We start from the raw sequence: 24,855 nt of genomic DNA, 5'->3' as shown, positions 1-24,855 counted from the left end.
CTCGTTAGTTGGAGGAAGTGTAGGTGCATCGTCGATCTTTATTTACAGTCTGTGCTTGCAACCTTCCTCGTAGGATGCAGCCTGTTAAAGTGTTTTTCGCTGGGGAGAGCTATTCCGTCGGCTGCAATCTGCAACCTCACGACTAGATGCTGCTCAATCACAACATAACAGCGTCATTTAAACACCAGGATTAGGTGAAGAGACAGAACAACTGTGGCAACTTCCCCAAGACACTTAAACGACCTTCCAGCTGAGTAGAAACCGACCACACGTGAGAACCGCCGGTCGCACCAGATGCTGAGGACATTTTGTTTTCTCTATCGACTGATCTTTGCAATAAACAATATCCGGATGCGACTTCACTTTAACAAACCTTTTGCACTGTACATGGAAACCTTATCTTCTTTACCTATACACCCTGAACACACAAGCACCCAGGAGGACAAAGGACTGAACCTGAAGAGTCTTGATCACCTGACCACATCCAAGTTCAAAGGTCATCAACATGGTGGTCAGTGGAGGATCTAAGCGGGAAAATCAAGTTAAAGTAAATCTATATCTTAATTTATATCTTCTGGAATAAAAAGCATCATCAGCTTTGTCCTATAAATGTAATGGATGCAGATTTATGGACCACCATCTACAGGAGAGACAAACGATAAACGAAGAATCCATGTCTAATGTTCCTGTGACCAAATGGTCTGTGAGAGTGTGTCTGAAGCTAATAACCAGAGCAGAGATGTTTCCAGCGGGTGGCAGTCAGAGTGTGTGTGTGTGTGTGTGTGTGTGTATGTGTGTGTGTGGGTGTGTGTGTGTGAGCTCTACAAGTACCTGCAACAGGAATGTGGCAGACATAACCAAGACTCTTCACCGAGACGAGAGAGAGACAATAAATAAATAAATAAATGAAATTTTCCTGCAGCTGAGAGCAGCTCGACTTGTTTTTTTCCCCATTCTCCTCAACCCCATTACCTGCCAGGAGCACACTTCTACTCTCCAACAAAGACACACACACAAAAACCCAAGATAGACACACACCAGGCGAAGAAGGAACCAGTTCATCTCTCACTATCTGCGATTCAGAGACAACGTCGGGAAAGTTCAGGAGCAGCAGACGCGAGAGACGTGAGCTCGGACAACTTGAAAGTGCAAAAAATTCGGCAGAGTCTGAACTCTCACAGAAAGAATGTAAATATGTGCTTAACAAACCATCTCTGGCTCCAGCAGGACATGCACACATAGTATCTCACATCTCTCTGAAGGTACAAAATAACTTAACTTAAAAACACGTCATGATAAAATCGACTTAACTTGTGTTCTTATCAGATATTCCTTCGGTTTTTAATCGCAGAAATCCAGACTACCAGACAGTACGACTCTTTCTATCGTGTAGAGGCATGTTAGCAAAGAAAAAGACAGAAATAAACAAAACCCTGCGCTAACACTCTCCAAATGTGAAGCCAAATCCTCTCAATCGCCCCCTGGTGGCTGGCTGCAGTAAATGTCATGAATCCCAACATTCCTTCTTGGCCCAAATGAAAAAGACAAAAAGCCGCAGACGGAGAGAGAGAGCGAGAGAGAGAGAGAGAGATGTCTTGAGAGAAATTAGATTTGACTTCAGCAGAGTCTGTGTCGGGGGGGCCTGGCTTATTGGATCTCTGTCTTTTGTCCAAAATAAGTTTGTTCTGCTATTTCTGGAGAAACTGAGCAAACACACTGTTCACGAGTTAAAGCAGCAGGGAGAGAGAGGGAAGAGGTTTTCACTTCCAGATCCACTGTGTCTGCAAACTGAAATCTGTGTGATTAAGTGTCATTAAATCTTCAGTGGATCCATCAAAACGAGTTTCAACCACCTGAATATGGAGGAGCGAGCCGGATGTGAGCAAACATGAGATACAAACCCAACGGGGGGGAAACCGGGAAAGTGTGTGTGTTTGTGTTTGTGTGTGTTGTCGCACTGTGGGACATCTATTGCTTTTAGTTTTGCGTTTAAGCCTTTTTATCAGTATTTAACAAGCGTTACCTTCCCACCACCACCGATACTCGGCTCCTGTAAACATCACGTGCTTCCTGTTTACACCTGCTATTGGTTTTCACAGTGTGCCAGCCGGGTTGCCATGGCGATGCAAGTAATACTCCGCTCCGAGATACATAATCAGACGGTTGTGAGTAGAATTCACAACCCGAGAGTGGGTTATGAGTTGTTACTCCTCCACAGGACTGTATAAAGCTGCATGAAAAAAAAACAATCTTTACACTACAACATAAAGAATTCACATTCGTCTTTCTGCAGCGGCAGGAGCCGTAAGTTATTGCCGGTTTGTGATATTAGAATACTGAGCCCTCTCCTTGGTAATGAACGTCAAGCAAGCCTTCTGGACATGGCGCCTATTTGGGTTCAGCATCCTTGCACCAAAAGGAATAATGGAAATCACCAAAAGCAAAAGAAAGAAAGAAAAGGAACAGGATTTTTTTTTTATAGATTCATTATAAAAGCCACTAGAAAGAAACCAGCCCTCAAATACAATCAGCATTAAGAGTTTGCTTTTTGCACTAAAGATTAAGATTAAGTATTAAAGGTGCAGAAATGTCTCTATTATCATTGTTCAACGATAACGACTGTGTCCCAATCCCACACTGAATACTAATACTACTACAGTACACACACTGCAGAAAACTTCATTCAAATCAAATCAAAGTTTTGAGTTTTGCAGCAAACTCAAAACCCTGCTTGAAAGTTTTCTGCAGTGTGGAGGTGGGACACAAATACAGTCAAATGTTATATATTAATGGTGGGTGGAAATGGAAGAAAAGCTCCTATTACAGACAGAAAAGCTGTTTCTGAAAAACCGCCTGGCATTAAGAGGACGAGGGAGAGGAAGAGGAGAGGAAAGGAGAGGAGAAGAGGAGAAGAGGAAGAGGAAGAGGACCTAATATTGGGTTAAATGTTAAAAACCAAACCAAATATCTACATTTAAAGTCAAAACCAGTTAATTCAATGTTAATAAAATGACTTGAATATTATTTGATTATAATATTACAAATATATAACAGTATAGATTGAAAAAAAAAAAAACAGAAATCACAAAAGAGCCGGGAAATGTTCATTATATTATTTTACATGTATACGATATTGTCTGTAATGCACATGGCTTTATATAGTCAGTATCACACACTGTTTATATACAAGCCTGTATACAAGGTCCATTCACCGAGGGAAGCTTCTGTAACTCAACACATTTAAGGGCTTTGATTTATTCAGGCCCTTTTATTTTTTCCTGATTTGCTCCCAACTTTGGGATTTAAATGGCTGAAGCTTCCTACAGATACAGCATATCAAACACACACACACACAGAAAAACACACACACACAGAAAAACACACACACACACTCCACTCCTCCGCACGGAGAGATATAAAAAAAGAGGAGCCTGGGCAATAAAACGAAAAAAGAGAGAAAGACACTGAAGCAGGAATAAACAAGATGTCAGCTCGACTGACGGATCGAAGCGAGAGTGTGCGACACCGTTTCGTCCTCTGAAAGTAGGAAACGCACACACACGTGACAGTGAGAGCCGACACACACGTCGTCTGGCTGCAAATACAAAAGCAGCTCGTACGTACAGATACAATATACGTCAGTTTACAGTAGATTAGAAAACATGTACAAGGTTATATTAGTTAAGTACAGTCGACACGCTGACTAAGAAACATGAGCTTAAGATTTAAGGCTTTGAACAGGACGAAAGCAACACTGTGTTCGTGTGTGTGTGTTCGTGTGTGTCTGTGTGTGTTCGCGTGTACATAAATGCCAGTATCACTGAGCACTATGGCTTGCTTTATCTTGAGCCATTTGCAACCCTAATTCAGCTCATACCTACTGTAGGGATGCAAAATGGCAGCCACAGAAAGGCCACTAGAGGGAGCTGTGACATCGGGCTTGTGCCTCCCTCCATAAGCTTCAGGCTTTAAAGGCGGTTTGGTTCGTACTAGAGCCTCTTCCTCTTGAAGTAGTCGGCGTACTGGCCGCCCAGGCCCTGCGAGTGCTGCCCGATGTAGGCGCCCTCCGATGATGTCACTTCCTGCACCGCCAGCTGAGGGTACTCTCTCTTATGGCCCCTGGTCTGATTCTGAGGAGATGTGAGAGGGAGGCGTGGTTAGAGGTGAAGAAAGAGTCGTAGTACTTGAGGATATAAGCTATACTTGCTGTTTGCAACCCGCTACTGGCATAATTCACATGCTTTGGTAAAACCCGTGTTACAGGAGGATTCCAGGAGAGGGCACATCACAGAACTCAGACAAAAGATCGTAGAGTGCTTTGCTCTATCTTTGACTCGTACCAATCTTATTGCCACATCCGAAATTTGGGCGCGGGAAACATAAACAAAGATTGCCACAATTGAGGAGATCAACATCTGGCTTCCTTCTTTTTCCTGAGACGACAGCGGCAGTGACACGTCGTACAACTTGTCTCCAAGAAGATGAACAAAAAATGCAAGTGAATAAGAAAGTGGGGGAAAAAAGAAGCTGAGTAGTTAGTTGGAGTTTGACGATGCAAACATCCTGTGTGTGTGTGTGTGTGTGTGTGTGTGTGTGTGTGTGTGTGTGTGTGTGTGTGTGTGTGTGTGTGTGTGTGTGTGTGAAGGTCTCATCTCCAGGAAGATGGAGCCACAGAGTCTGTCTGAACAAACAAATGTAAATCTCGCTTGAAACAAAGCTTAGTTCGAACGTCTGGGTCGTGTCTGTCTGCTGACGCCATCGCACACACTCTAAATCTCGTTCTCCTCGTTCTCCTCTTTCTCCTCTTCATGCTTTTTACTGCCTTGAACTCTGACCGTGGCTGAAAGAAGTGCTGTGACTCTGTTTCCACATCTCAGACGAAACCCCATGAAATGCGTCTACGATATTGTCTCTGTGTCTATTTGAGCTAAACTGAGCTTGGAAGGTTTATTCTAAATCCATTTATCTTGATGTATGCTCTCAGATTTAAATTTCTATCTAAATGTATTTTCACTTGGAACAGACTTTTTGCTCTTGAAACATGCTAATATAAATAATAATAAAGTCCAGGATTTTCTTTTCATTTTCTTTAACATATTTCAACATTTTCATTGTGAGATTCTTAGAGAATACTTTTTGGATCTTGATGAAAAAAACATCAGACATGTGGAGCTGAATTATATTTATGATTATGTGCAATCTGGTGCAGGTCCAATAAAAAATCTGGATGTAGTAATTTAAATGTTTCTTTCAGTCGGGGCTTGTTGGAGAAATGTGATGATTCTAGTTTATATTCTTACTGATTGAACTGGTACATTTTGAACAGACATAGCAACAATTCTAAATAAATCCATCTAGAAGTGAAACGTTATTTGAAATGCAAACAACGAACAATGATCCCAACAAGCAGCAGCGCCCTCTAATGTCAGAAGTAATAATCTGATCTAATTTGAATCTTTCATTTCCCTTGAGCTGCTCATTCTTCAGATTTCAAAACGTGGAAAACTGCGAAACAGCTCAGACGTCTGACGTGTCAACTGCTGCATTAGAGTGTGAATCTCCTTCACTCACGTAGTAGTAAGTGTTCCAGTCCGTGGCGGCCGGGTGTGCGTGCGTGACGGCGCCGGGAGTAGCCGCCGCCGGGTGTGGCGCCCCGAGGAAGCCGGGCATTAATGGCATGGTGCTGTAGGCCGGGAGCACGGCGGCAGCTGGCAGGACGGCTGGTGGAGGAGCCCCCCCGTTACTGACTGCGTGCAGAGAGACTCCCAGAGGCTTGCACACGTCCACTTCCTGTGGGAGACACAGAGTTCAACACTGCATCACAGAAACGACGTGATAAAGACAATAAGAATAATATCTCTGGATGTTTCTGTCAATTTTATTAATAGGTGGAGTATTTAACACACATTTCTGTTTAATTATGCAAAAACCACAGAACCGATTCCCATTTCATTTTGTGTTTCGTTAACATGGCGAGATAGAGAGTGCCATCGCTAGATATATTTATCGCATACAACCATATTCACAACATATTTTCAGTTAAATACCAGAAAGAAACTTTGCGACAGACACACGTCTTATCATTTTCTTATACTTATAAACTTAAGCATTCTACATAAAGATAAATGACAAATGTCCCCTTACTACTTTTGCTTTACTTGAGCATTACTAGAAGAGAGCCTGTGACTCAAGCATTTCATCGCCAGCGACTGCTTGATGTAATTGTTGTGCATTTGATAATAAAAATCTTGAATCTTGAATCTGCTCTAGTACAGAAACTAGGAATTACCTTAACAGAAACCAGAAACTGTAAATTTACTTTTACTTTTCATTTGGGCCCATGTCCCATTTGCTTTCATGGAGCAGGCATGGTTTGTGACCTATACACTGGCCAGTCCCCAGGGGGCGAGTTTCCAGTTTAGTGTCTCCGGGCGCTGTCATGCAGACCAGAATACGACTCTGCTACAGGACGATAACCACAAATGCATCTTCCAAGCAAACACACACACACACACACAGGCAGAGTCCAGAGCCTCCAGCAGCAGATCCGTGTGGCACCAGGCGTGTGGAGATGTCTGGAATCAGCTGCTGGGTGACGAGTGATGAGCTCGCTCTAACTGGGTATCGGTGTCTCACACAGAGGTCACGCTCTCCAAATAAACACGCACACACAACCTGCATGTAAATACCAACACACTGCTCCGAGAGCCGCGGCCCAGATCACTATCACCTCAAGACTTCGTTTCACTTTCCAAGCCTCAAGTTTCATTACAACGAACACTGTTTTTATTATGGCACCTTTTGGATATTGTGATTCAACTTTTTTTGGGGGGGGTAAAATGCACAAAAACAAGTCATTTTATGACTTTTGCAATTTTAAAATAAATAAATAAATAAATATGTGAGCAGATCCCAACTTAACGCTCTGTTTGAAATGTATAAAACAGCCGAGCTCTCTGCAGGAGGTCAAGCGTCGTCATTAAATAAAGCTTCAGCAAGAAAACAAGTTTAAAATCCATCACAGATGCAACGTTTGGGAAAAGAAGACTCCCTCCCTGCTGTTGGAACTTTTTGAACCTATTCCCCAAAAAGCATCACGCTTAGGACCGAAGCGAATTTAAATATTTAAGGGTCTGATTAAGACTAATTTATTGTGTTAAAGCGAATGATGCGAGTGTGGGTGTCTACCTTGCTGCCGTAGGCCTGGTTGGCAGCTGCAGGTTGGGAGTAGTACTGAGTGACCGCCTGCATGTAGGAGCTGTAATCCCCGTAGGTGGTCACCGGGGGAGGCTGCAACACAAGGAGGTCAGTTTACTCATCCTGCAGAGGTCACTGTTTTCAGCTTTAATTCACAGTCATTCACAGTCCGCATGCAAAAATCAACCCTGGAAAGATTTGATGTTAAACTGATATTGAAATGTCAAACAAATTACGTCGCAACTTCTGCAGTAAACACATTGTTACAGTATTTTTTTCAAGGACTAGTAATTATTTTAAAAAATCACCAGCACATTTCAGTCTTTCCGAAGCAAAAATGGAAACATTTATTATTTCTAACTTCTCCCCGAATGATAATATTCTGAATATCTGTGGTCTATTTACTTGTCAACTGAAGACAGTGAAGTATAAGCGACAGGTTATAAAAAAACGAAACAATTTGTGTCATTTTGTCGGCAAAACAATCAATTGAAAAAAAAAGATATTCAGTGAAAGTAACGTAAACCATTCTGCTCCTTATCAGAGAACTGTAACCTTGTTGTGTTAACTCATCTTCCGACTTTATGCTGAATCTTGCTTGTCTGCTGAGGACGGTAAAAACTCTGTGAATGTTTTACCAAGCCAGGTGGGACTCCTCCTGGTCCCACCATTGGTCAGACTGTGACAAACGGGTCAGTGTTGTGTGTGTGTGTGTGTGTGTGTGTGTGTGTGTGTGTGTGTGTGTGTGTGTGTGTGTGTGTGTTACCTGCGTGTGCTCCTTGCTGTAGTCTGCGGTCGTGCTCTCCTGTGGAGCAGCCGTGTTGTAGCTGTGAGCTTGTGCTGCGGCCTGGTAGTGCTGGTACCACTGCTGCATGGCTTCCTGTGGAACAAACACATCCCATCAGGTGAAAAGCCTCTGGAGCTGCAGACAAGTTAATGTTTGCACCGTAATTTTCTTGTCTCTGCTGATTCTTTTTCGCCTCCTTGTCTTGTTATTTGTCTTTCTGTCTCATCCATGAACCATTGTTCCTGATGACAGCCCCCCATTCCCGTTCCTCTCATTCCTTTGTCTTTCCAGACAAATGAAAACAGGCCGTTTTACTGGTGACCTAATTATGAATCATTTGTTTAAAATTGGGTTTGCATCGCATTGCAAATATCAAATATGTCACTTGCTGCTGGAGGAGGCGGTAAAACAACGAGAGGCGAGATGGAGAGTGGGGATAAAGTGACAAGAGGAAAGAAAGAGGGACAAAGACAAACAGTTGAGAGGCTTCATGACTTGTTTAAGAGTGGAGTGTTAACAGAGAGAGAGGGAGGAAGGTAGCGGGGACAGATGAAGACAGAGCGTACTCTGCCAAATCTTCTCTCATTCTGTCTCATCTCCTCCCTGTCTCCTTCAGTTACAGCTCACTGTCACCGCTGCTCTCATCCATCCTCTTATTACGCTTCCATTCATCGTTCAGCCCTGAGCTCGCTCACATTCTGGGCCCCGGCAACACTAGGAACGGGCCAATCCCGAATCCATCCGTCTAATCACCACGTTTCCTCACTCGTGCAGTACCTGTGTGTACGCCTGGTTGTACTGGCTGTAGTCGGCGGAGGTGTCGGTGCTGTACTGAGCAGTGGTTGTCGGTGCAGCGCTGTGGGAGAAGGAGCCGGAGGCCTGGGAGGCCACGGGGGCCACGGAGGTGCTGTACATCCCAGAGCCGGGCTGTCCTCCCTGGGCTTTACTCCCCACCGACCCTGAGGAGCCGTGGAGCAGACACACAGCGTCAGATATCCTCAAATACACATTCAGCCTCTTCTAGCTTGTTCCCTCATGAAGGAAAACACCTGTAGTTAGATTAGATTGACAAAAGCTAACCACTCCTGCAATATTATTGACCTTTGGCATGTTTTAAAAAAATGTAAAAGATCATTTGTATTCTAGGAAAAATGTTGTGTTAAAGCTGAGAGTCCTAACAAGAAGACACATATTGCAAAGGTGCCTTCGAATCTTAGAGACAGAGTTTCTGACAACCGAAGGACACGTTTCTGTTTGGAGAAGTTTTATTGCCTCCTTGTTTGTTTGGTGGTTGTTTTGTTTGTGAACAAGATTACAAAAAAAACTACAGGACGGATGACCACGAAACTTGGTGGAGACATGAGACATAAGGGAAAAAATAACCTTTTCAATTTTGGCTGAAAACCAGATAAACATTAGGTTTTTTTTGACATTTTCCCGATTTTCAAAAGAAGGATTTGGTGCAGCTTGATTAAATTAAGGCAGCCTATTGGGAATAAATATGCCCCCTAGTGGTTGCCAGTCCAGTTTTCTGTGCATCAACACTTAAAAAATATAGTACTTTATCAGTCCCACGATGGGTAAAATGTGAGTTAGTGTGTTTACCTTGCAGAACGACCCCTGGCATGACACTGGCCAGGTTCAGGTACGGATTCGAGGGCATGCGGACCTCTTTAGGAGGATCCCCCAACAGAGAACTCTGACCACAGTTCACCTGAAGAGACAGAAAGATTTAGATGTTGTTATTATCAGTCCCACAGGAAGGAATTGCACGTTAAAGCTTCAATCCTTTGATTTCAACATCTGGTGTGAAACAAATGAAACTGTGACCGGTGTCGTCAGCTACGTCGACGCCAACATACCAACTTCTACATAAGGTTGTCAAGTTTTTTGATGAAGTGCTGCGGAGGCTGTGGAAACCTCGAAGGTTTATTCTCTCTGTTAATTACACGTCTCCTCCATTAGAGAGACTTCAGGGAAGACAGCGCCGGGACCGGAACCAGTTCCCTGAAGAACTTCAGAGCCGTGATTATCTCTGTACACTGACCTATTCTGGATGATGATGTTACCATAGCAGAGCTTTATTTTTATTTAAGGACTAGCTGAAGAGATTACGATGAAATTAAGTCTTAAGGTGAACAGACAGACTTCAGGTGCACCTCATGGGGAGATTGAAAGGTTATACAGAATTTAATTAAATATGCCACCTAAGCTGTGGGAGAGTCACCTGAATTTGTGTGTTTTTGTGTTTGCAGTGCTCACCATGCTCCCCAGGGGGCAGCCATCTGCACTGTTGTGATGGCCTGTTGATGTATAAACTCCTCCCGGGGGTTTGGGTGGTGGAAGCCCGAGACCTGAGTTAGTGATACCCAGGGCATAGCTCTGTCCCTGCAGCTGGGAGCCCACCATCGTCCCGGGAGGGGCAGGCTGTCTCTCGCCGGAGGACGAGGACGGGGGGGTGGAGAGGGAGTGGGCGCCGAGTTGTTCTGCGGCTCTACTCTGGAGGTACGGCATCATCCCCGCGGCTGATACCACCACAGTGGCGTTGTGGGTGGGTGGTGGCACTGACTCCTGACTCAACTCTGAGGAAAAGGAAAAGAAGACAAGGAAAAGAAAGGACGGGGAAGGAAATGAGAGGAGAGAAGAGGAAATGAAACACAGAGACCAGGCAAAGGAAGATATCAAGGAAAAGACAGGAAATGAAGTGAGGAAAGTACAGGAAAGGAATGAATGTAAAGGAAAGGAAAGAAAAAGAGCAAGCAAAGAATATAGCAAGGTAAAGGAATTAAATAAAAGGGAAAGGAAACACAAGGAGAGGAAAGGAAGGGAACGAAAAAGAAGAGAGGAATGAACAGGGAAGGAAATGCAAGACAAAGACCAAGCAAAGGGAAGTGACAAGGAAAGGAAATGAAATAAAAGAAAAAGAAAAGAAAGGAAGAGTGGAAAGAACAGGAGAGGAGAGGAGAGGGAAAGACCAAAGAAAGGAAAGGAAATGAAAAGGAGGAAAGCAGAGAAGTAAAAGAGAGACAAGAACAAAAACGGATATAAAGTTAAGGAGATCAGGAGATAGGAGAGAGAACACAGCCGAGAGACACAAAGTAAAGGAAATCAAACAAAGGGGAATGAAGGGGAGGAGAAGAGAGAAGCCAGATAAACACATGAAATGTCTCTGATAAGCATCAGTGTCTCCGTCTCCTCTGGACAGAGACGAACCTCTCAGACGACTGGAAGACGATCTCAGCCCGACATCTCCTTCAGAACGGGTTCATACATCACCACTCGGGTTTTATTTACAGCTCCGCAGTTTGCTCCACACTCCCAATATCCCACTCACTCCAGGGTTTAATAAACACACATGCATTCACACAAGCACACAAAAAAAATACACCATTTTAAGACGCACACACACACACACACGCAATCGCGTTCATTAGAAATCCAATATTGCTGTGAAAAATGGCCTCCGCAGCACAATAAAACAATCAGCTCTAACAAGCCTTGAGCAAACAATCCCAGCTGACACATGCACTGATAAAAGCAGCACGTTACACACACACACACTGCAGACACACACATACACACACACACACAAACATGCAAACTTCTCGTGTTCGTGCACACGCTGCGTCTGCGATAAGCGATTTCCATTTAAAACCACACAGCTCCTCTCGGCTGGAGATTTGAATTGTAAATGCGTTGTCCTACAGTGATGTACAGAGTGGGAGACGTTCAGGAATCGGACACCTGACATCGACTTATTAGAACATATCACACGTCCTGTCACATGTGTGTTGCACTGTCACATCCTTTCTTACGTCACTTTTTAAACTCCACGTCTCTACACGTAAACTTCCCACAGGAGGAAGGGATTTTAATGACGCTGAGAAACACAGATTTCTGCAGCAACAGTAATGATTCAGTTTAAGTTTGTGGTTTAAAGGTTGGTTTTCTTGATGTTCTGAACATCTCTGTAAATGGTAAGGCAGAGATGTGATGATGAAATCTTGGGCTGGGAGCTTTGGCACAGGGGGGACATCGGTTTGTCCACTAACCAGAGGGTCGGTGGTTTGATCCCCAGCTCCTCCAGTCAAGTGTCCCTGGGCAAAATGCAGAACCTAAACTTGTCCCTGATGCCTGCGCTATTGAGGGATAGAAGAAGCACAGTGTACATAGCGCTGTATGAAAGTGTGTGTGATTGTGGCACTTTGAGTGGTCCATAACATATGAAAAGTACTAAATAAATAATAATAATAATACCAAAAAATTATAGCAATGATTAAGTTATTTCTTGAATTTTTTTATCTAAAAAAAGCAGAAAAGAAAAAAAGCCATAACAAATATAAGAGTGCAGGCAAGTGCAAGATCTGGTTCAAGGCTTAAGCAAAGACAAAATGTTCAAGTTTTCATAATAAATACAGATTCTATTAAATGTGATAAACGCAGCACGGCATAAAGCCCGGTTGTGTCTCACTTGTTTGCTGTGATTACACTTAATCCTTCAACTCAGGCAGAGCTCTGACGCTCGGCCATGCTTACCTGTAGGCGAGTCTCCCAGGAGGCCTTTCCCCAGAGCCACGAGGCCGGGGGGGCGCAGAGACAGAGCTTTCTGCATCAGCAGCCTGGACGGGTCCCCGAGCAGACTGGAGACCTGAGGAGGAGGAAGAAGAACACGATGAAGAGCGCTAAGCACAGAGAGGAGGAGAATATGAAACAACATATGAGAGAATGAAGGGAAAGCGGGAGAAAGAACCAAGAGCGGATACATTTTATGAGAGAGAGAAAGAGGAAGTGAGGGAAGGAAGAAGTGAGAAACAAACCAGAAACACAAGCATATAGGTGGAGTATGAGGGACACTTACAGGGATACAAAGACATTGTGTGAAAAGTCACAACATTACGAGAATGAAGGCATAACTGTACAAGAAACTAGGTGTAATATTATGAAAATGAAATGATAATTTTAGGCTACGTGTCATTTTACAAGGGGAATGTTGGAAGATCAAAAAAGGCCACAAGGACCTGGAGGAAATTATGTCTTCTGTCGAGGAAATGCTTGGTCGACTGTGATGGTTGTTACATCTGCGTGATATTCAATCCTGTGATCCTCATAATAGATTAACTTTTTTTGTTGGATGCAACTCTATTTTCACAATATTACAACTGAATATCATGACATTATTATTGAAATCTCAAGGTTTTCTTTCTTCAATATGTCCCCAATACTCAGTTGTATTATTCTGCATTGTATGAGTCTGAAGTGTCAGTATTCAGTTCCTAAAAAACAACATCAGTGTCTGAACTCTCACGTCAGCAGTTGAATGAAAGATTTCCAAAGAAAATATGCAAATCACAATGTGGAAGAAGATTTTTAAAATCCTGAACGGAGAAGTGGCGGTTAGATTTCATCATGTTTGGTTTGCTTGGTTTCATTACGCATCAGGTGTTGAGGATAAAAACTGTGAGAGCACACATGCACATGACACACACACACACACACACACACACACACACACACACACACACAGAGGAGTCTTACACTACTGATGCGCTTGTCTTTGATGTGAAGAAGCTGTTGCTGTGCGAGCTGCATGTGCAGGAGGTTCTGAAGGACGAGTCCATTACCGAGCATGGCGTTCTGCAAAGTGAAGGAGGAAAACATGTGTTGGTGAAGCAAACTCACAAACACACACACACACAGTAAATATTCTCCAAAAGATGCTGATGTGGTGTTGACCTGGTGTGCTTTTCCCAGGGTGAGCAGGGCTGTGGTGAGGGGGGGTCTGAGGAAGGGCAGGCTGCTGTGACGGCCGTACTTCCCTGAAAGACAGAAACAAAATTATATCAAACAGTCACTAATGCATTAATCAATTATCATCTTGCAGGGGGAACTATTATCACACAGATCCATGAGTCAGTTACAGCACAAATCACATCACAAAGGTAAAGCCTGGTTATTGTGCTGGTACACACAACAACAACTGTAACCTTCTCAAAATATATTTTATTTTGACATTGAAAAGAAGCTCAATCAAGCTGAAAAGTTAAAAAACTAAATCAATAGACAACAAAAGCAAAGAAATTGTCATTTCAAACTTCGCCGAAGAGTATATCTTCATTTTGTCTCAGACAGAAACTGTTTGGTTCAAACATTTGATGCAACAATGCAAGACAGATATTGTGTAGTCAGTGGTTATGAAAACACATTTCTAAATAAAACTGAGTCTGGTGCTATGAAGGTGGTCGGTGGTTTTGCAGTTGGATTAAGAGATAGATAAATGGATAAAAACAGTTGAGCCTATAACTGTGTGTTTAAAGCAGTTTAGTGTATATAACTAATTATTGTCAGGCTTAGTGTTCATGTTTTTTCTACTTTGAGTTTGTCTTCATTCGATCTATCAATCTATCAATCTATCTATCTATCTATCTATCTATCTATCTATCTATCTATCTATCTATCTATCTATCTATCTATCTATCTATCTATCTATCTATCTATCTATCTATCTATCTATCTATCTATCTATCTATCTATCTATCTATCTATCTATCTATCTATCTATCTATCTATCTATCTATCTATCTATCTATCTATCTATCTATCTATCTATCTCTCTCTTATGGAGCAAGATTTTCATAAATGCTAAATGCTAAATCTATCTATCTATCTATCTATCTATCTATCTATCTATCTATCTATCTATCTATCTATCTATCTATCTATCTATCTATCTATCTATCTATCTATCTATCTATCTATCTATCTATCTATCTATCTATCTATCTATCTATCTATCTATCTATCTATCTATCTATCTATCTATCTATCTATCTATCTTTCTATCTATCTATCTATCTATCTATCTATCTATCTATCTATCTATCTATCTCTTATAGAGCAAGATTTTCATAAATGCTAATATGCAGCAGGCACCGATCAAGCCTACATCAGTTTTTATATGCCAGCATTCATAGTCTGAGGCGCCTTCTGTGCTTTTAACCTCTGTTGTAGTTCAGTACTTTGGGAAATGCTATTTTCTTTCTACTTTTTTTATTCTTTATTACACAACCTTTGGTCTAACTCTTGTTTAAGGTATTTCCACTATTTCTGATTTGTATCTACCATCCTGAATTTATTGTTCAATTGTTCAAAGTTTTACTGCTGAAAACCTCAAAGGACTAAACTCAGTTTTTAGGCTGTAGGTTCATTGGTCTTTTCTGCCCCTGAAAGCTCAACTCACTGCAACTTCAGAAAACACATGAACGGCTGCAAATAGCACAGACGTGTTTCAAAGGGGAAAAGCGAGTGACGAACCTGGTCATGTGTCTTTAGTCTGTGACTTCTGGGAAGTTACTGAAGTTGGGTGTTGATAAAATGAGCTGAAATCTCAGCGACCCAGCCGGGCTCGCTGTCGTCTGTGTCACTCACAGCACGTTTCTGGATTTGTTTGTGGATATTTAAAGCGGATGTCTCGTCAAATTAATGAGGATTGTTCTCTGTGTATTTTCTTCCATGTTGTCTATTTGCATGTGTTTTCTTAGTTTGCAGCACGATGAGCTTTTCAGGGTCAGAGACAATCAGGTAATGAGTCAACAACAGGTTCCTGCTGTCGACACTCATCACGTCTACGAACAGAAGAGAATCAACACCAGGAACATTCGGTTTGTTACAACTATTTCAAAGCATTTTCTGCTTTTCTTTGAAGAGCTCAAAACTTTGAGGTGTTGAAAATTACCTGTTTTTTCCCCCATCAGTGGAAACAGAATATTCAATCCTTTCACTCACTGAATCACCATGGCAACAACAAAAGTGTTAACTGAAAATCATCAGTGTTGCCAAAACGTTTCTCACGTGTGCATTGATGGAAAAACACGGCAGTAAAACACCACAACACAACTGCCAAAGCCACATGACTGAAACACACATTTAAGTGAGAAACAACAGATATTATTAAACTCCCCCACAGTCAGTTGCCCTGCTCCTATCATTGTCATCATCTGCTGTTGCTCACTTCCACTGTGGTTGTGTTTCCGTTGTGTGGTTGTTGCGTTTTTTGCAGTCGTGTCTTCCGTCACTGAGCTTGTGTGAGACGTCTGAAAACCCCATGACGCATATCTATAAATTGAGGGAACTCTGTCTGCCTCATCGACTTCAAACTTGGCGATTGTGTTGACAAAATAATCCATATAAAGTACACAACCACCCTCTTTCCACTGCGTGTGTGTGTGTGTGTGTGTGTGTGTCTGCTCTGAATCCCAAGGCTTCCTGGTAATAAATGTAATGCTAAAAGTAGCTTCCTCCAGAATAGGTAGAGCAAGTTTAACATTTAATCAAAACCCTAATTTTAGACTTTAATTGTATGTGCTGTTCTTGAAGAGAGCTCCCCCACATCCCCCCTTTCTCTCTTCTTCCTGTTCTCATTTGTTCCGCCAATGTCACACGATTTCATTTTAATACCTGATTAGCCATTCATCAAATAATGAAGCCGTCCACGAGGTGATCACAGAATCGTGAGGTCGACGGAAACAGACGGAATCTGATCAGGAGCCCGAGACGCCTCAAATGTAAAATGATTTAAAAAGGGCAGTATGATGCAAAGTGAACTGAAGTGTGTGTGTAGCACTGCGTTTAAAAAATTGTCGATATTGGCTCGTTTTCCAATTTAATTTCTCTTTAATTAAACTCCACATTGAAATTAAAATTTAAATATTAATCAATATCATGCGCTTTCACTCGAATATTCCGCTCTTTTACTCTTTGCTGAACCTTCAAGTCACTTAAACAGTGCTTGTCATTAAAGTTTTATTTTCCTGCTAATAGCCCATAAGAGTTTGTCATTAATTCCTATAAATCGCCCTGATCGCCCCATAAAACTCACCTACCTTTTTCTCAAGATGGTTTCTGTCCTTTTAGGTCGTTCTTATCACACTGATGTTAAGATGGCAGCTTTTGATATTTCATTTCAGAATAGTGGTGGGAAATAGAGACGCATCGTCCATCTTTATAAACAGTTTATGGGGGCGACATTTACTTATGGATTCCATGGGACAGCCGTTAGTTATCCCCAATGTTACATTAGGCGAGACAACATAACCAAGACCTGTGTTAATTAAAAAAGAAAATTTTGCCGATTGTATTGACCACAATCCACGCAACAGCTTTTCATACCTCCTCTTTTCCCAGTGTGGTACGGCCTCATGAGGATCTGCAGGGCGGCCGGGTTCGTCAAACTGGTCAGCAACTGGGCCAGGTTGGGTTCTGGCAGGAGACCTTTCCTGTTGCTCAGAATCTGGAGAGAAGACAAGGCACAAGTCAGAGAAAGAGAAGTGGGACTGTGTGTGTGTTTGTGTACGTGTCGGCCGTACAGTACGAGTTCTGATCCTGTCATCAGGGGCCCCTGTGGTAATCGTTACACTGGTTTACATCATCAGGATGAGTCTGCAGTGTCAGCAGGGGGGAGCTGATCCGGGAGACAACCGGGTGGGCGGGGAAGCAGGATAGGAAGAGAAAGGGACAGAGCATAAAAACTGAAGGGGGAAAAGAAATATGGAAAAACAAGGCAGGAGAAGAGATGGGAGGAAAGAAAACTCAGGTGGAAACTTGACAAAGAGGAGCAGCCTCGTTCCAGACATGCACCACTATAGACTTTACGTTTTGACGCTATAGTACAGTCCTAATTCGACCCCTGTTCGGGACCACCTCACTAGCGCCCCCTGGAATGAGAGTGGAAGTTTTCTTGTTCAGCCATTTAATCTTTAATCTTGTCCAGTCTTTTTTTAGCACCAGACCTCATATATGTATCAGTTGATTGTGTGTGTTTATGTCGTATGAAGTTTTTATTTTATATTTTATTTGTCTCCCGATGCTGTTGTAGCTGCGTGTTTTGTTTATTCTGCTTGTAGTACACGCAGATCACCACCAGAGGCAGGTGTTTACCCTTTTTATCAGTAAAGCTTCCGATTCATTCGGCGTGAGCTGAGTTTCCTGGAAGTGAACTCCTCTCTGCTTTCTGTTTTATATTTGATTTGTCTCACGTGTGTCACGATGGTGTTGTAGCCATAGATATATATAAAGACTAGATGTCTCGTTCGACGGAGCCGGACGTCCGCACATGGCGGCCATCTTGCCAGAGGCTCGCTTGTTATGGGTGAGCGAGCAACCTCTGGCAAGATGGCCGCCATGTGACGACATCCGACTCCGTTGGCCGGCAACGCAGACGAGACATCTAGTCTTTTTATATATCTATTGTTGTAGCTGTGTTCTCCGTTTAGTTCTGCCTGTAGTACACGCAGATCACCACCAGGGGCACAGCTGGTGTTTACCCTTTCTATCAGTAAAGCTTCCGTTTCATTCGGCGTGAGCTGAGTTTCCTGGAAGCGAACTCCTCTCTGCTGACTCGTGTTCGACTGAAAGACGTACAGTGCAGTGAGGCACATTCCCCGAGTACCAATCCAAACGCTCATTAAGCTGCGACCAAATTTAATTCGACAGATTCCAATGAAACCCTATTGAATTAGTCTGCGTCAAATCGAATGCAGGAGCCTTTTGCTCCGTCAGACTCTCTCCTCGGCACCGGCTGCGTGGCAGACGGGCCCGGAGACACAGCTATTTTAAACAACGTTAGCAGGATGGTGATATTTCCTCCTCCTCCTCCTCCTCCTCTTCTGCCCCTGAGCTACAGCTCCACGTCGGCTCACGTCAACCTGGCTCCTCCGTGTCACATCGGAGCGAGAAGACATTACTGATGGGGAAGGAGAGGGTTTGACTCCAGCGTGTCAGCAGCAGAGGGAGAGAGGAGAGTCGGCTGCAACACATACAGTACAGTGTGTGTGTTACAACAACAAAGTCAGGCGTCAGTATGTGTCTGTGTGTGTGTGTTGGTGCTGAACAAGGCCAGTCATAGCTGACAGCGTCTTTCAAGGAAAGGGAGCTGGAGAGCGCTTCCATTTCTTTTCTTTTGGCTGGAGAGAAAATGTCACCATGCATCAGTCTGTTTGGCTACTGGCACAAAAATACAGCCACACACCCACACACTGACACACACATACACACACAATCGCACACACACACACATGCCAGGGAGGTAAGGAAGCTGCGAAGAAGGGAAGGCGAGAAGTATCGCATAAGGAGAGGGATGGAGGGAGAGGAGAGGAGGGAGGAAGGAGGAGGAGGCCATCTGGTCCTCAGCGCTCACAATGCTAACTGAAGAAATGAGAGATCTGCCTCGGAGAGATGGAGCAGGAGCAGGTCAGCGTCTCTCTCTCTCTGAAGGTCTGCTGTTCTTCTTTATCTCACATTCTTTAAAATAATGCCTTGAGGTAGTGAAGAGACCTCGGTGTCCTCTCAGCCTCCAAAGCTTTCTGTCTCTCCTCCTCCTCTTCTCCTTTTCTCGTACCTCTCACAATCAACCCCCTCACAAGTCCACGTCCACAAGCTAATTTATTCAACACAAGCTACTTGGTTTTTTTATTCTCTCTACGTCTTTTGTGACAGTTACCGTGCTGCCGTTCAGTTTGGTGGTTTTCAAACATCCCAAGGTTTCAACCTCTCAAAACGCACCTGATGGTTATTTTTGCGCCGTGTCTGCCGAGAATAAAATTCAGAGAAATGATCCCTGTCTGTTTTATTTCACCAAAAATTATGCCGCAGCAATTAAGGAAGTAGAAAGAAGTTCAGTAGAGCTCGATCCTCCGCCAAGGCACAACAGTCACCTTGACCCTCTGAGGTCCAAGGTCATGGGATATGTCTTGTGTGTTATTGGGTCAAATATGTTGAAAAGGTAATTGTCTGCTCAGATAGACTCCTACAGTAAAAACATAACCTCCTCTGCAGATGTTACGAGTACATCAGTATCTTCACAGGCTGAGGGCTGCGATATATAGAATATAGTTTTATATAGTATAAGTAGTATATATTATAATATATCATTTTTTGTAAATTGGATTTTCAGTATTGGCATCAGCTTCTTCCCAAGCTACAACCTCTGACTTTCAATAGCATCTCTCCCTAAGCTCAATTAGTGTAATCTGAAATATTCATATACAGATGTGAGCTAAACAGTGAGCTGTAATGATTTTCCACAGCCTGCGGGGGGGAACTTGTAACGATCCGTAAACCTGCAACTCATGAGAAACTATAAATGCTGATTTGCTCATTGACCGTTTAAGAGAAGAACATGAAAAGCACCAGAACGATCACTGACATGGTGAAGGAGTGGCTTTATTAAGTTTGGGTTGTTAGAGTTAATTGGACTCGATTGAAGGTCACACTGGTGGACAGGCCTGCACACGAGAGGACACCGATAAGAAGAAGCTGCTCAGAATAACAAAGCGGGTCAATACTACAATAAAACAAACAATGTTTTTGTAGAAAATGAAGTTAAACCAAATGTAAAACATCAGAGGGGCGTTGCCTGTTGTTTTATGAAGTCTAGGAGCTTAAGGTCGAGTGTATAGTCCCAACAGGATGCAGCAATACCTTGAAAATGTATTTTTAAACATTCATGACATAATTGTGTTTGTGACGTTACTCATCACATATCATCACAGGATGGGGAATACATATCGGATCAATATGATTTTAAAACTGGGGTTAAAGGGGATTTTAAGACCTTCGACCAATCAACTTAAAAAGTTAATCATCTGGAGACGCCGTCCCGAGTTTGATGAGAATGCATCAATGGGCTATTTTGTGCACACACACACACACACACACACACACACACACACACACACACACACACACACACAGGACAAAAACGATATCCTGCTTCCGAGCAGACTGAATATTCACGAAACAGTACATTTAAAAATACACTCTTTAAGTTAAGCTATGCAAATTGATGGCAGCCATTGTCAGAATCGTTTCAGCGGCTGGACAGCTGTGGCTCAGGAGGAAGAGCGGGTCGCTCGCTAATTGGGAGGTCGGTGGTTTGATCCTCTGCTCCTCCAGGATCTGAGTTCTGTAGTGTCCTTGGGCAAAACACCAACCCCCAAATTGCTCCTGACAGCTGTGCCCACATGCATGAATGGCGTGTGATAGAAAAGGCGCTGTGCAATGTGAATTAAAGCTGCATGAACGTATGTGTGAATGTGACTTGTAATGGAAAAAGCTCCTTATAAAAACAATTTACCACATTGAAGACTTAATCACAAACAGAGAGGGAGAGTGTGCTTAATGCATATTGTCACTGGATGTGAGACAACTTTTTTTTTTACAATGCAATGTCCTGTAAAACTCAAACGCTGGAGTAAAACCTTCTCTTACTGCACATAAACCGACTTTGACTGCGAACGTATTGAAACTCTCACTTGTGTTTACATCTTGTGTGTGTGAGTCTGCCGGTGTGTACGCGAGTGTCTGTGCGTATCAGAGTCCTGCCGTGTCGCAGGCTGCCAGTTGGGTTTATTTCAGGCAGCAGGAGACAGTGGAGGAGCCCAATCAGTCCAGAACTATAATTATCATGTCAGTGCTTCTCTGCTTCCACAGCGCTGTGTGGGCGGGACACCACAGCTACAGACGACTGCAGCGTCTGTGCAGCTCCACGTGCAATAATCAGTTGGTGCTGGATTCACAATCATGTGGCTGTGAGAATGTCGACCTTGTTTGTGTCTTCTCGTGTGAGTCCGGTGTTTGGGGTGATCTGGGTTTGAACGTCCAGATTTGATGAAATGCGTAGAAATGTATAGATGTTTTAAATCTACCTTTAACAAGTGGAGCTGGATCCACCAACTAGAGAGTTCTAGAAATGGTACAAAAGGCAGATCAGGGATTTTCTTCCTTGTCTTTAACGTGGTGAGATTGGCCGTTAGCCTTCGTGGAGGTAGGCGTTTCTATCGTGACCCTTTGACCTCCGCTAAGGACGTTATGTTTTTGTTTGTTTGTTATTCGGCAGGATTACGCAAAAGCTACTAGATCGATTTCGACTCAATTTAGTGGAAGGATGAATCAGGAGACAACCCATGAAACTTTGGTGAGGATCTAGATCCGATTTTTCACTTTCGTGGATTTCTCAGAGGATAACTCATGTTTTGTGTGTGCAGTTTGGTGCAGAACCGAATAAACATCTGGATTCAGTGGATTTAAATGTGGTTTGACAAGGGGCCTTGGCGGAGGTATGAATTCTACTGAGTCCTATTCTAGATGTAATTATGACTTTCTGTTTGCTTGTTTATTTTGTTTAAAAGCAGGATTATGCAAAAACAAAAAACTAATCTAAACTAAAAACAAAACTGATTTCCACAAAATTTGGGCAAACATGGGCCAAATAAGGAACCTATCAAATCCTGCCACAGAGAAGTGGTTGATCCAGGATCTGTTTTTGACATTTTCTTTCAAATTGAGATTATATTTTCGCCAAATGGAATAATTAATGGCACTTGATGAACGACATTAGGCCCATTTAGGGTACTCATAGGTTATTGCCACAGTGATCTTAAGATACACAATCACAAACTCTTTGCTTGAGCATGAACGGAGATTCTCCACGACCCTCAGAAAGAACCTGGATGTATCGGAGGGTGAACGGTGAAATACGATTGGCCGAGCCGCTCGTGTGGATCCTACTCACCATGCCCTGGGCGGCGATGAGTGCAGCCAGGGTGCTTCTCCCGGTGGTGCCGGGGGAACATGGTGACAGACGGACTTCCTGTCCTCCCACCAGCGTCCGGTCCATCTCCATCAGAACAGCCTCGGCCTGGTCGGAGCTCTCGTACTCCACCACGCCGAACCCCCGCACCGGGCTGCCCTCGTCCTGGGCAAGCTGGTAAATACCAACAAGAAAAAAGAGGAGTGTTACAACCTTTCAATAAATCCATCGTGTTTTTACATTTAAGTCTTTTAAATGTGCATATTGACCATTTCAATTTCCATCTTTCCAAACTTTGTAACCTCGGTCAGAAAATAAAAAGTCACCGCAGTGCTTTCATAATTTTCTGTTTTGACACGACGTGGGAGTACAGACGAGAAAGTTACGTTTTCAAAGTTGCAAAAATCAGCACATAGTTAACTAACTGGTTTTGATCACGATATTCGGCTTCAGGGTGGAAGAAACTTCACTTGTTTTATTCAATCAATAAGAATATTGATGCTTCTGCAGCAGACCTCGACCTCAATGAGATCTGTAGATTCACGGTTTCATCTGTTTACTGTTTTGGAAATCTCCCAAAACAGACTTTTCTTAAATATGGAACAATTTTCAATTCTCCGCTGTCTGGGCTGGTCTCTTCTTCCTGCTCCTGAAGTTGAAGCCGGCTCCCTGTAGGTGTGCAAGCTTCCTTCACATGATAGATCACATATTGAAGTGGTTGGAAGCTTTGTTGTAAGTTTGATGTTGAAAAGTCAAGAATCAAAAGAAGGAAAAAAAAATCACTGACAAACACAACAAAGCTGAAAATATGGTCGATTGAAAATATTACTTTCATCTTTTGTTGTTTCTCATATCCTTCTCTCCCAACTCTCACTTTCCTCCACGTCTCCGTCCACTTTCCTGCGCTGTAACTTAATAATTCAGCTTTTAGCTCTGCCTCCTGCGTTGGAATCTGGAGTCCAGCTGGTGAGCTTCTGTGCGGCGCATTCAGGTTTTCCTCGCGTCTGTGTGGGTTTTGGTTTCCGTCCATCTATTCCGATCCAAGCACATGTTGCCTCAACCTGTCCAGGTCGTACGTCATCCTCCACCCCCCCCCCCCCCCCCGGGGAGCTGGATATAGGATAAACCGAGTCCTGCGGCGCTAAGCTGACGATCTGGCACCGAGGACGGACGGATGGTCAGTAGCGCATCGCTGGTGTTGTTCATTCCGGTGCTCGAGAGCTAAATCAAACCTGTAACTATCGGCGGATACACCCGTGCTCACGGTGCTATCAGTTGCTGCCAGCAGTGAGGAACAATACCCAAACACAAAAGACAACACGATCACATGGAGCTGCAGGAACAAAAGAGAACAGGATAGATCTGCCCCATGTGGACGGCCTCTGATGGATGTTCTTTACCGAGCCCTTATTTCTGATTAACTGAAACTAAAACCCAACGTCTGATCCCATTTTTCTGCAGGAATTAAAAAAACACACACACACCAGATGCATTGATGCAAAACAGCTGTTTTTATGGAGTGAATGTGTTTAAGACTGGATTCTTCCTTTAATGTGCAACGAGCAAACGTGGCGACTCACTGATGATTCTAATTATCAGTAGAAGATGCACGCTGGTTAATGGACGTTTCCCTTTCAAAGTAAAAAGCCTGGAAACACTTTCATTTGTTCTCTTTTGATAAAGCAGCAGTGCAATCAAAGTGTGTTCCTACAAACAGCCTGCCTTCTATTTCTGCATTGAGTCCCCCCCCCCCAGAGCAGTTATCCATACACGCAAAGTTAGTAAAGTGCAGAATCCGACCAAGTGTTGGAAATTCTTTTACTGCCGAATATAGGCATCTGCATTGACTCACAAAAAAAATCCATATTGTCCAGGCCAGAAAAGAACCTCCATGCACAGATGTGAGGGTGTGTGTAGGTGTGTGTGTGTGTGTGTGTGAGTGTGTGTGTGTGTGTTTGATTGTGTTTGTGTATAACTGACACAACTATTTTGTGGTGGAGGTAAAAGAGCTTATCTCAGCGCCTTCTGACAATAAGGACAGATATAAAAAATGTGTATGATGTAAGAAATACATCCTCTTGCTCTTCCTGTATTGCTGGAGGAGGTAACAACTTCACACACACACAAACACACACAAACAAACACACTCAGATTCAGACAACTTAGTGAGTTGATGGAACCTTGCAGGTCAATCAATGGATCTCTCAAGGTCGACCTTTGACCTTTAACATGACTCTAGATGTACTGCTCTGTCAAGAAGGTTCATATGTTGAGTGGAGTGTGTGAG

At 43.2% G+C, this 24,855-nt stretch overlaps 1 protein-coding gene across 1 annotated transcript in view; it reads right to left on the bottom strand.

Annotated features, from left to right (window-relative positions):
• Nucleotides 1-3,989: 3,989 nt before the first annotated feature.
• Nucleotides 3,990-24,855, bottom strand: part of raver2 (ribonucleoprotein, PTB-binding 2) — an 86,595-nt gene continuing 65,729 nt past the window's right edge. The window contains exons 5-16 of the mRNA XM_061078738.1: nucleotides 22,551-22,742; nucleotides 17,150-17,270; nucleotides 13,718-13,800; nucleotides 13,520-13,618; nucleotides 12,521-12,632; nucleotides 10,247-10,566; nucleotides 9,590-9,698; nucleotides 8,762-8,943; nucleotides 7,964-8,077; nucleotides 7,189-7,290; nucleotides 5,572-5,790; nucleotides 3,990-4,130 (exon numbers count right to left, since the gene is read on the bottom strand). Of these exons, the coding sequence (XP_060934721.1) occupies nucleotides 3,990-4,130; nucleotides 5,572-5,790; nucleotides 7,189-7,290; nucleotides 7,964-8,077; nucleotides 8,762-8,943; nucleotides 9,590-9,698; nucleotides 10,247-10,566; nucleotides 12,521-12,632; nucleotides 13,520-13,618; nucleotides 13,718-13,800; nucleotides 17,150-17,270; nucleotides 22,551-22,742 (1,794 nt within the window). The remainder of the gene's footprint in view (nucleotides 4,131-5,571; nucleotides 5,791-7,188; nucleotides 7,291-7,963; nucleotides 8,078-8,761; nucleotides 8,944-9,589; nucleotides 9,699-10,246; nucleotides 10,567-12,520; nucleotides 12,633-13,519; nucleotides 13,619-13,717; nucleotides 13,801-17,149; nucleotides 17,271-22,550; nucleotides 22,743-24,855) is intronic.

Source organism: Limanda limanda, chromosome 9 (genome assembly GCF_963576545.1).
Source record: "Limanda limanda chromosome 9, fLimLim1.1, whole genome shotgun sequence".
Lineage (NCBI taxonomy): Eukaryota > Metazoa > Chordata > Actinopteri > Pleuronectiformes > Pleuronectidae > Limanda > Limanda limanda.
The sequence above is the reverse complement of the archived record's forward strand: the minus strand, read 5'-3'. Positions and strand labels throughout refer to the sequence as shown.